This window comes from Haemaphysalis longicornis, unplaced genomic scaffold, assembly GCF_048455015.1.
Source record: "Haemaphysalis longicornis isolate Haplotype H1 unplaced genomic scaffold, Haemaphysalis longicornis Haplotype H1 scaffold_4, whole genome shotgun sequence".
Taxonomy (NCBI): Eukaryota; Metazoa; Arthropoda; class Arachnida; order Ixodida; family Ixodidae; genus Haemaphysalis; species Haemaphysalis longicornis.
In genome coordinates, this window is record NW_027526361.1 from 199,098,910 (window position 1) to 199,111,825 (window position 12,916).

Consider the following 12,916-nt stretch of genomic DNA (forward strand, 5'->3'; position numbering starts at 1 on the left):
CGAAACTCACGCAGACGACTCGCAAGCAGTCTATGTCGACGCAGCCAAACACCACTGCAAACCGGATATATTTGTACTGGCAATTATCCGGGCAACGGACGGCCAGACGATCAACGCGTGCAGCATACGTGCCACGTCGGCGGAGCAGGCGGAGGAAGCCGCCATCGCCTTGGCTCTCAGATGCCGACCGGAAGTAACCACGATACTCAGCGATTCTCGCTCAGCCATCACCCACTACAGCAGAGGGTACACTGGAGCCCCGGCTGCCAAGATACTACCCAATGTCAAAACCACCACCACACACCTAAGATGGTTTCCAGCCCACACGGGGACCGTCTCTGGACGCTTCGCCAACCGTAACGAGGAAGCGGACGCCGTCGCGCGTGAGCTCGCGTGCCGCACGACGCCCCCCCCCCCCCCCCCCCGCCCTTCGGAAGCGGAAGAAACGACCACAGCTAACTTCGAACCACTCATGGAATTCGGAGAGATACTCGGTCGGTACCGGGAGACCCGCCGACAACTACCCACGCCTCATCCAGGTTTAAGCAGAAGAGAAGGTGTCCTTCTACGACAACTACAAACCAGGACTGTCCTCACACCGGCACTCGCTCGACATGTGAACCCCGGATTGTTCGCGAGTGTAATGTGCAGTGCGTGCGGAGACGGACCGGCTACCTTAGCCCACTTGATGTGGGGGTGTGGTGTTCCCGTGCAGGGGAATACCTGGGACTCGTTTCCACCGGACATTGAACAGTGCGTCACATCGCCCCATCAGGCGATGCAACTCCAAGCTATCCAGCGGCTCGATGCTGCGCTGGCCCGGCAGAGGCGAACGGAGACTCCTCCTAGTAGCCAATGATGAGTCAGGCAACATAGAGGTCTAACGAGACATAGGGGTGGCGAAGCCCTGCGCGGCATGACCCACTCCCTCACACGCCGGATAGTGATAATAAAGTCTTGCTCTCTCTCTCTCTCGCGATATCGACATTTGCTTGCAGCTATATTAAATTGGTGATGTCTTTATTTTCGCTTTATCACATTTTACTATCTGACTTCTGTACCAATGTAAGAGCCTCTATGGTGCATTGGACACGCAATAAAACATGAATGAATGAATGTATGAATGTACACTTGGGCCATCAGCAAGCCCGCGCAAGCCGAAGTGTCATACACATCTCCACATTTGTGGGAGAAGTGGTGCACAAAGCACTGCGGTATTTCTCTCTTCGTCTTCTTCTTGTGATAATCGCCCTGGCGTCGAGAGCGACCGTGTCGGTCGAGCCGCACTGACCTCGTGAGTGCAGTGAGGATGAAAGATGAGATGGAAATACGGAGCAGCCCTGGCCGTCACATATGCCGAGGAAGAGCTCGACGAACAGTGTCCCGAATGAGCACTCCCACAACATACAACACCCAGGCCGCTGGAGACGCAGGAATTTGGGCTGGGGAACTTCATCATTCTACGGGTTGGTCACGATTGATTATAGGGTGGGGATGCGGGGCTGGGGAATCGGTGCTTCTTTGCTTCACCGAGGCTGGGACGGGCCAACGCAATCCGAGCGCAACGATCTCATCGCTCCAGGAGCCGAGATAGGCTTAAGTTGAGTGGCATAAACTCCCCAAGTAGCAGTATCAAGGGAACCCCTAAAACTATGTGCATGCGAGCAGATCAGCGCAATAGCTTGTGCACAATGCAGTGGCAACACAGGCAGTGTATCAATGGCGAGATGTTGTTCCACTCACCAGCCAAGGTGGCACTTTTACTCATGGTCAGTTGAGAATGTCCCTTGTAGTCAATGGCCGTGGAAGTCTGCCCGCTGCTTTCCATGAATGAGTCGGACACCCGGATGGCGGTCTTGCTCGCCTTCACCTAGGTACGAAAGGTGCTTTAGTTAGCTTGTATATGTGTAAGGAAGAGTAAGCCTGCCGTCAAGAACAACAAGGAGGGCACAGAGGAAGTAGATCACGATTTTTTGCGGGTGGAAATGAATTTACCTGTTCCACAGGAATGCATTGAAAAAGAAATGACTAGACTGGGGAACTAATCCACGACCTTCGCACACACATCTACTCCATTACCAATCAGGCTATCTGTGAGGCTGTATTATTCACCGTTTCCTTGGATATTGATGGCATTGTGCCTGTGTCCTACGGTGTTAGCCAGCGCCACTCTGACAACTATACGGTGGTATGGTGGTGGCTCTGGTAGCCAACGGCCTTGGGACAATCCAGGTGAAAAGGGCCTTCTTTGTAAACCACAGGTCGCGATACGAACGATAAGTCTGCCAACTACAGTGGACTGGGGGGAAGTTCTCCTACGCTGCCTCTGTCCCCAAAGCTGCCAGAACCAAGGCCCCCGCGACGCACGTAGCTTGGTATTTGGAAAGGAGGGTTTGTTTAACAAGCACAGGGAGGCCAGCCGTAAGTAATGAACGTCAAGGAGGCCACAGGGGAAGTAGTTCGTTATTTTTATTTGGGAAAACATTTTGCAAAATGTTGAATTGAAGATAGGAATGCAGATGGCAGTACATAGATCACAATTCTAACATAATCAGTACATAGGCAGTACAAAGTTCACTCGATTCTAACAAGCTTCCAACATGGTTTTAGGGAAGGCTATTCGACTGTGACTCAACTGGTCACCGTCACAGACGAGTCTACAAAGGTCCTTGATAATAATGTTCAGGTAGACACAATTTTTCTTGATCTTAGCAAAGCATTTGACGAAGTTCCTCATGACAAATTAATTCAAAAATTAAAAAATATAAACCTTCCGGAAAGTTTGGTAGCGTGGGTGTCTAGGTATTTGATGAATAGAGAGCAGTATGTTTTGATTGATGGTCATGCCTCGAGCTGTCTTCCTGTCACATCCGGAGTGCCTCAAGGTAGTGTTCTGGGGCCGTTGCTTTTTCTTTTATACATCAATGATATCGTCACTGTAGTTACACCCACCACTCATGTCCGGCTGTTTGCAGATGACTGTATTTTATTCCGTGGAATCTCCAGCATGCAAGATCAAATAGAACTTAAGACAAACCTGGACAATATATACAGTTGGTGCAAGGAATGGGGCATGGTTGTCAACGCAAATAAAACTGTTTCCCTCCGCATAACGCGTAAAAAAAATCTCCATTCGAATTTCAGTACACACTGGGATCGTGCGCGGTGAACCAAGTCAACAGCTTCAAATACTTAGGCGTAACGTTCACTAATAATCTTTCCTGGAACTTGCACATAGACATCTGCTCCTCCGCTTTTTGAAAACTGTGTTTCTTGAGACACAAACTTCGTAATTCGCCTCCAAGTGTTAAACGTGTTTGCTCCCATTCATACGTTAGACCAAAACTTGAGTATGCTGTTGTAGTATGGGACCCGTATACCAAAAATAACATCGATAAATTGGAAAAGATTCAGAGGAAAGCTGTTAGGTTCATTTTTTCAAAATTTCGTCGCACGGATTCTCCCTCTGAATTAATGATTGCCAATAACATTCCCACGCTTCAGTTAAGAAGACAAAAATTTCGTCTCGATTTCCTCTGCTCACTTACTAACCATGAATTGGCTATCGACCCCTCTCTGTATACATCCGCCCCGACCACAAGACACACGCGGCACCATCACCCTAGATTGCTAACACCATACCAAGCGCATACTGATACTTACAAATTTTCATTTTTCCCGCGTACCGTGGCTGAATGGAATTCCATTGCTGAGCCATACTTATTAGATACTTTATGGCCCCGTTTTTTGTTATTCTTGTTGTTGTTTGTGTCTGGGATTGACAATGCAATGTCCGCCTTTTCATTTTTTTGTCCCTTTTGCTCTTTTTGTATTATTGTGCTATTCAAGTGCTCGTCCTGCCAGGACCACAACTGTGGTCTGCAGTATGTATTAAATAAATAAATAAATAAAATAAATAAAGTACAGACTAAGAGGATGACGAAGAAAAAAACACAATTTAAGATACGTGACACATTCCCACGCCAGGAGAGCAATCGTGGCACTTTAGGAAAGATTTGAATGATTAGGCTGGGAAAAGTAATGAGGGAGTAGTCGCTTAAGAGTAACAGTGATTAGGTAGCACTGCCCCTGCGACGTCGCAGGAATAGATCGCGCGATAAGCACGCACCAACGAAAGTACCGCCGGTAAAAGGTGTTGCTTGATTCAAATCATGTTTCCGGTTCCTTTCTATCGCGCCACCGACCAACGGTGAGGCTACAGACTAATTCGCCTATGTTTAGTAAATCCTCAAAGACTTTCTTGCTGCCATTTATGTTACTTTGCCCGCCTTTGTGAGTTTGCCGAAATTTGAATTATTTTGGGGCAGAAATGTCTTCCCATGCGAAGGAAAGTTCATTGAGTGACACAAGACTTGTCTCCTTGTTCAGAAAGTGATGTTTGTGGCGTTCGTGATTTACTAAAAATCGCCTTCTCCGATCAAGAAATGTTGGGTGCTGTTATTGCGGCTATTTCTAACATACTACGCATCAGAAGGGGCAATTGACAGGATGTCCAAAATACTCACTTCCACCACATTTAGAGATTACAAAGAAGGCGCAGTTATTTAAGCTTAAAGCAAAAGTCGGCACTTCGCCTGTATGCTCTTGAAGTTTTTTTCTTCAACGTGAAGTTTTTTCCTTCATGCCGGTTCTCTAATGCATGTATTGAAGACCAGAAGCATACTAAAAACTGCATGCGTAAACATTCGAAGCCGAAAAAGATCCTACTAGTGCGTTGTAGGTAGCAGGACATTGACTGCATGTTCATAATTCTTTGCATATTCAAGAGCGTAATTGAAGGGTGTGATCAGGATGCATTGTTCACCGCAGCGCCAATGGCAATAAACTTTAGCTTAAAGGGACCATGAAGACCAAATTAAAATTTGTTCAGTTTTAAAGGACTGAACTTAGGTACTTTACTCATCTCTATTCCAGCCCAGCCCTGAATTATGTTTTTAACAGAAAAAATTAGCACTGGCTTATCTCGGCTATGCCAGGATATGCCTAGCGAGAGCTAAGGTTCAGGTGGTTATTCTTGATTTCCTGGTTGTCTAGGATTAGCTGATTATCATGCTTACTGCTACTAAAACAATTTCCAATCCAATCGAATCCAATCCAGTCCGGTCCGGTCCGGTCCGGTCCGGTCCGGTCCGGTCCGGTCCGGTCCGGTCCGGTCCGGTCCGGTCCAGTCAAGTCCTGTCACTGCTCCTAGCGCATGCGCAGCACGGCTCTCCAGGAGCCACGCGAAACGCCTATGAAGCGGCTCCGGCGCGCCGTCAGACTTAGCTAACGCGCAACGGAGGCGCACAGCTGGGCACGCGCCGGCGCCTGGGCGTTGGCGCGACTATGACGTCACTCATCTGGAATGCGCCGACCGAACGTGCAGACCCAATTCTCTACACACCCATACTCCAATTGGATTGGAATTTATTTATTTATTTATTTATTTATTTATTTATTTATCGATAATACCCTGAGGGTACATTGAAGTACACTGCAGAGTGGAGGGGCAAGATACAATAAATATATACAAAAGGTATACTAGGAAGCAGATGCAACATTAAAAAAATTGACAGTAACAAAGAAAATAAATAAGAAATACAGAAGTGCATGATACATGAAACAACTAAACCAGGTTTGACAATGCATTTTTGAATAGTATGGGGTCGGCTATGCTTGTTAGGGCGGCTGGTAGACCATTCCACTCATTGCTGGTTCTGGGAAAAAAGGACGGTTGATACGCTGATGTGTTACAGCGATGCACGTTGACCTTTTGTGAATGATCGCGTCGAGATATGAATCGCGCAGGTTCAATCCAAATGGAACGCAAAGAAGGATTGTGAAAGAATAGTTTTCGGAAGAGGAGAATTCGAGACTGCTTCCGGCGGGTAGCAAGCAATGGAAGATGTAAAGTCGCCTTCATGACAGTTACGCTAGCTGTACGATAATAGTTCGCCAAGATGAAACGAGCTGAACGGTTTTGTATGGCTTCGACTGCGTGTGTTAGTGTAGCATGGCCTGGATCCCATATTGCGGAAGAGTATTCTAACTGTGGGCGAACGTACGTGGTGTACAGCAGTAATTTTAATGATAACGGAGCTAAGTAAAAATTGCTTTTCAAATCCAGTCCAGTACAACCCAATTTAATCCAATTCAATCCAATCCAAACTTCCTCACGCTTGCGCAGCACAACCCTTCAAGGTCCACGCGAAACTACTCAACCTCGGCCAGTGCAGCTTACGCCACAAAAACGCACGTAATATCGAAAAAAATTCAGTTTGTGCCTTCACTGACGTATTATGGAGAGAAATGACGTTTTATGGTCCAGCATTAAAAAAAATTCTTATCAGTCTGTCAACTCTAAGTAACCGCTCAAGTGATACGATCAAACGAAAGTGCAGGCCCACTACATTCACCCATTCATGTTTTTCTTGGCGGTAGCTTAGATCAGCCGCCACCAATCGCACAAACCAGATTCTGTGACGTCATACAGAAATCGCCGGAAAGTGGCGGGGGGGGGGGGGGGACACCAGGGTCTCATATGTTTTTCTTTAGAGTTACTAAATATATACTAGTTGCGAAACTCCGGTTCAGAATCCGGGCGGTGCTAGCCCGCCTGCTGTGTGGAAGCTGAGGGGCAAGTCGACGCGTGCGGCACCTAGGAGCAAAAAACTGAACTTCGCTAAACTATTATTAGTAAAGAAAGTTTGTGGAACAAAGGTTGCTTTTTAAATTAGAGTACATTAATTAGGTGAAATTTACTTGTGTTCTAGCGGATTTTTATTTTATGACTTACGGCAGCAGCCGCAAGCACTTGAGTACTATTTCAACGTTCTGCCGACAGACGTCAGGCTAGTCAACTTGCCCCGTACTTTCCCCGGCGCAAGGGGGCAACCAAAGACCGGCTTTTGATACATGGGACCTATGGAGTTTCTCAACTGTAAGTATTGAGTAACTCTAGTTTTTCTTAATATATCGGTTACTTGTTCAAACTTTGCAATGAAACCGGTATCATTATTATCGGGACAAAACAGTCTTTTCAATGAACAAAACTTGTCCTTCGTCATCATGGCCCCTTTAAGTGTCCTGTCCTCATGCAGAGAAGCTCACCTCCAGCATGAGTTTCTTGAAGCTGGGCGCAGCGTAGCAGAGTAGCGGCTTCTGGGACTCGGGACTGATGTCGACCATCTCTTCGATGAGCTGGTGCTTGCGCTTGTCCTCCGGGTCTCCGGCCTTCCGGTCCTTTTCGGCGTCTGCGTCCATGATCTCTTTGATGCTGCGGATGACACACAGGTTCGTGCTGTTGAACAGCATCTTCCAGTCGAACTCGTCGAAGAACGGGTGCGTCTTGAGGTCGCTGTAGCAGCGCGACCCTAGCCGTTCCACGGGGTTTTTCTTCAGCATGCGGTAGGTCATGTCTTTGGCCGGAGTGTTCGCCGAGTGCGGGCGCTCGCCCGCTCGCGGCCACTTGAGCGGCGCCTTTATGATGCGCTCACGGAGCATTTGCTTCGACTTGCCCCGGAAAGGCACGCGGCCGGTCATCAGCTTGTACATGACGACGCCCGCTGACCACCAGTCGGCGGCCCGCCCTGCACGCGGCCTCAGGGAGATTATTTCTAAAACGAAATAACTCGCGATTTATCAAGGCGAAAGCCTTATGTCTCGTCGTTTAGTCGACCTTGAGCCAAAATCGGCCGCCACAAACTCATCGCAGAAAAGAGACTGGAGGCCCGAGCCCCTGCGTATCTGAAGCACGAGGCGTTCCATATCATGTGCTTTAACTCGGCAGCAGCTGAAGGCGGTCGTAAACGCCCTTACATTTAAAGGGACCCTGCAGCACTTTCTATAAGCGCTTTCACTCTTTCCTTCGAGTCTGGAACCACTGCGAAAGCTATAGTTATCCCCAACACAGAGCGGCACTGCATCTTTTGCTCGTCGCACCAGATACGCCTTCCCTGATCCCTTTGTTATCGTGGCTTTTTAAAAAATTACTATCTAAAAGCGTTCATTGCTGCAACTGAAGGAAAACCGGCCAACAGCCGCTACATGGCCTTAGTGAAGTAATTCGAGCCGTCGAATGACGTCAAGACAGGGAAATAGTGAAAAATCTTTTGAGAGAGTTTACAAATTATGTGATAGGCGCAAGGCAGTTTTTTGGCTAAGGTACTTTGCGACTCCCTAATATAAGTACTAGGTGTGTTGGGTGACTACGTTCTGCAAGCATTTAGGATTTCAAATAAAGTTGAAAAAAGTGTTGCAGTGTCCCTTAAGTAAAGTGTAGGGAAGTTATTCCGAAGGATTTAAGAAGTGATAATCAGCGATTGAAGTGGATGTCTGAATAATTTAATGAGAATGACTGAGCGGGATATGGTAGATGTGGGGTTTAGCCAGCTAATTAAGTTGTTTAAAATAGCAGATTAACTAGCACTGTTAACATTACTAGTGTCGAAAAAAAAACTCGGTGACAAAACAAATCTCTTTGAATGTCAACATGAGGGTTTCTGGTAAAAAGCTCACGCCGGAAAAGGAATAAGAATACGTCGATGGTGGACATCAAAATTGAACCACGTAACTAACATGTCCGTCTTCAATCCATTGCGACTCAGGCTTTCGCTGGTCAAGTCACATTAAAAAGTAACAATAAGAGATCCTGTGAATTCCTAAGCCCACTTCATGCTGCGAAGGCTATATACGGCAATGAGAGCTTGCTTCGGGGCTAGTTGGTACATTATTTCTTTTAAAAACACTGCGCTAAATTAGAATTAACAAAGACCAAGGACGGCGAACCACAAGGTGCAGACTTACGAAAGCGATTTCGTAAGTCTGCATCTTCTGTTTTGCCGTCGTTCTTGTTTATTAATTTAAATTTAGCGCAGTGTTCTTACCAGGAACTATATACGACATAACATGCGAAAGCGAGTCGACTAAGACATGGGCGTTTATGGTAGCCGTTCTCAACAAAAAACCACCTTCTTCTGATATCTTTTCCCAGAAGAAAGACCAAAAGATGCGTTGACATGTGTTGAGCCCCTACCATACGGCCGCTTCCTCAGGATTTCGGGAGCCATGTACGGTATGGTGCCCGCCGACTCGTGGTCGTGGAATTCAAACGGCGTCCTCCTGAAGTATCCCCTCAGAAGACGCTTGGCGACTGCGTGGATTAGGAGAAACTTAGTTTTAAGATTAAGGGGAACTTAGTTTTAACATTACGAGGATTAAGGGGAACTTAGTTTTAATATTAAGGGGATTAAGGGGAACTTAGTTTTAACATTACGAGGATTAAGGGGAACTTAGTTTCAAGATTAAGATGATTAAGGGGAACGTAGTTTTAAGATAAAGGGGGTTAAGGGGTACTATAGATTAAGGGGAACCTAATTGGGGTATGTTTATGGACACAACACTTCCGCTCCACGGTACTCATGGCCAAAAAAAAGAAGCGGCACGTTAAAAATACGACGTGAAGCAACAGTATGTCGTTAAATTAGCGAGAATTGCACTAATTGAAATTAGCAAGAGCAAATGCCTTTGGTGAATTTTCATGTTTTTCCAGCATGCACATCATTTAGTGAAAAAAAAATTATTCCGAAGAAATTCAAATCGCCCCTTTTAAGTTTAAGTTAATCGTCCTTCTTTAACTAGCCTCGACAGTTTTCCGCTAAGCTTCCCGTTATTACGACGCATTCCTCACTAAAATTGCATCGGTGCCAAGTGTTCGCACTATAACGAAGGTATAGTGCAAACACCTCAATGCGAAGAAAACGCTTATCAGCCGACATAGTTATGTTTGAAACACCTCGTCGAAATAGTACGTACTGCATCGTACCAGTTACTGGTTCCTGTTTTGTTGTTGCAATACCGTAAAATACTGGTTTGTTCTCCGGGCATGGTATCCAACGAAGTTTTAGCGTACCTTTCACCCATTTTTAAACTAACCGCTTGAGCATGGAGGGCTACGCTCGTGCTGTATCATCGCAAAAACTCCCACGATAACAAGCTATACTTACAATGACCATTGCAGACCTTGGTGGTGTCGAAATCGATGACCTTGACACGTCCTCCAGGCAAAATGAGCATACTGCAAAACATAGTGTAATTTCATCACATTCCTTGCTCTGAAAATAGAAAACACTGATTTTGGCCCAAGGTATCTGATTTTCCTTTGCATTGGCGAAATTTCCACACAATGTGTGTTTCGGGGAATTGAAAGAAGATAGTATTCAGCACGACACTTCGCAGTGCGGAAGCTGCTGCTGCTCCCAGGCAGAAATAATTATGTAAGTCTGAGCAACAAAGAGAGCTCGGCGAGTTGGTAGGGGTTCATGGTGAGAAGATGCGCGAAGAAACGACCACAACCAGGAGAAAGGAATACAACAGGACGAAGCGCTACTATCAACTAAACTTTTACTGTAAAAAACACGAAAATATATCCCGGCTCATATCGCGAAAATGGGTGGCAAGTGTGTAAGTGTGCCCTACATATACGTGTCTAATCTTGAAGTTGATTATCTGGATGTTACTTAACAGTAGATTCACTTGTGTCTGGCTCAAGTTGTGTAGCATCTTATTTTGCGTGTTATCTCTTCGCTTCATGTATATATTTTCGTGCTTTTTTCCAATAAAAGTTTAGTTGATAGTACCGCTCCGTGCCATTGTATTTGTCTCTCCTGGTCGTCGATGTTTCTTCGCGCTTCCTTTCACCATTAACTCTGAGCAGCCTGTTTGTGGGCGTTATGCAAAGAAAGGCGCCCAGAGAAATGTGTTTCGGTTTGCTGTTTTTGGATAAAGTCAGAAAGGTTGGGCTGCGAAAAAAGACAGGCTCAGTATAAAGTTCTTGTATCTTAGGTGGCATTCACCTGACAGCCTCTTCCCGCCAGTATTATACAGTTGCCACAACGCCTACCGATAAATATTGCGAGCTTAGCGTTTCATTGCTATAGACACCATCATGGTTATGACAGCCACTTGCTGTTACGATTTCCAATTCTTTTTTTCTAGGAAATGAATCGATGGATAACTTCATGGCTTCAAGATCTTCCAATTGTTTCTTGTTAAAAAATGAATCGATGGATAAGTTGATCACTTCAAGCTCGGCACTAGGCATAAGTTTACTAGACGCTTATTGCGAATGAATGGAGCCCAGCCTTCTTGGAACCTAAGTAACGAAAAGTTGAGTTGTTTGGGGGCTGTCAGCGTGCCGTTGCCCTCACTTTGACACCTTGATGTCACGGTGGAGAAACCCACGGAGGTGCATGTGCTCGAGCGCGAGGATCAGCTGTGCCATTATAATGCGGACCGTGCCTATCTCCAGGTATTCCTCCTTGGTCACGACGCGCATCAGGTCCAGACCGTCGATGTACTCCATTAGTGTGACGTAGGCTTCCTGTGAAGAAGTGCAGCGTGTTTCTCCAGGGAATTGAGTTGCGCGTACCAACATGAGAACACTGGCATTAAAGGGGCTATGGAAAGAAAATGCAAGTTCGTTCAATTTTTTTTTAGCGAAGAAAACGAAAGAAATATTTCAGAACTTCCCAATTTCGCTCAACATTGACGTAATAGCCAAAATACTTGAATATTTCAGCCGTAGTTATTTCAGAAAAAAAAGTTCAAAAAATTAGCAGTGGCTTGGCTCGGTTATGAAAGGATACACGTAGCGTGAGCTAAGGTTCAGCTGGTTATTCTTAGCTTTCCTGGTTGCCTAGGGCTAGCTTGATTATGATGCTTACTGCTACTTCAAGGACACACACATGGTATACGCATTATCTGACATGTATATTTATCAAGCGGCTCCGGCGCAGCGTCCCCAATTGCCCCAGAGCTGAGCTGGTTCCACAGGCGCATGCCAGTGATTCTGCGTCGAAGGAGCCATCGATTCCCCACCCGGCCACCCCTCGCATGTTCATCAAGTGGACCGGGCCGCCACGTGCGAAACGGAGGACGGCGACGGCGCTGCGCGCCTGGAATGTGTGAGAGACGCCGCGCAGCGAGCACCGTTCTGTGCGGCGTGTGACGTCACTGCTCCTCGCGCATGCGCAGCACGGCTCTCCAGGAGCGACACGAAACTGCTAAACCTCGGCCAGTGTAGCTCACGCTACAAAAAAGCCCTCTTGTTAAAGAAAGATCGGGTGAGGAGGCGCTTCTCACAGGGACAGGATTCGACGCATAGAAGCAAGAAAAGCAAAGTGTGCGTGCGGTGGCCAGAATAAAGATCACGTGAGAAAGGGAGCGAAGAAGAAGAAGAAGCGAGGAGGACAGTCATGGCTAGTGCTGTAGGTGAGTGGAAATCTTTGTGGAGCCACCGGTTGGGCGAGAACGTGCAGGAAACTCCCCTCCACTGCTCCTACTCTACCTATGCCGATGATATTTCACTCTGGTCCTCCCATGGTAGCCCAGCCCTACTCAAAGAAACTCTTCAACAAGCATGTGTTGCAATAAACAACCATGTTCGCTCCAATCGGTCCTCATGATCATGACGAATAAGAAAAGCAGAGTCCCTGATCGTGACCTCATCAACATCACCATTGATAATACTCCAATTCCAAAAACAGTCCCACTAAAAATTCTCGGTCTCACTTATCACTGCTGCGGTAGTTCGTACCCGGCACGTCGAACTATATACTCTCAGATCGAGCAAATGATTCATCTGAATCGCGTCACAAATCGCTGGACTGGCTTACAGGAACACCTCTTAAGTATTATAGACGCTATTACCATGTCCCGCATATTGTACACAGTGCCAGACCTGCATCCCACACCCTGTCAACCAACCAAACAAGATGCAGCTCTCCGTAAACTCTACAGCATTGCCCTTGGCGGGCCCCACTACGCCCGTACTAACAATCTTATCGAGACCAGGACATATAACACTATGGAAGAATGTATTCAGATACACAAGCAAGCACAGCTTCCGTGCCTTCAG

General features: G+C 46.6%; 1 protein-coding gene across 1 annotated transcript in view; it reads right to left on the reverse strand.

Annotated features, from left to right (window-relative positions):
- The window catches only part of LOC144180736 (uncharacterized), a 55,008-nt gene that overhangs the window by 24,103 nt on the left and 17,989 nt on the right, over positions 1-12,916 (reverse strand). The window contains exons 6-10 of the mRNA XM_077709007.1: positions 11,208-11,380; positions 10,005-10,075; positions 9,035-9,151; positions 7,111-7,589; positions 1,744-1,870 (exon numbers count right to left, since the gene is read on the reverse strand). Of these exons, the coding sequence (XP_077565133.1) occupies positions 1,744-1,870; positions 7,111-7,589; positions 9,035-9,151; positions 10,005-10,075; positions 11,208-11,380 (967 nt within the window). The remainder of the gene's footprint in view (positions 1-1,743; positions 1,871-7,110; positions 7,590-9,034; positions 9,152-10,004; positions 10,076-11,207; positions 11,381-12,916) is intronic.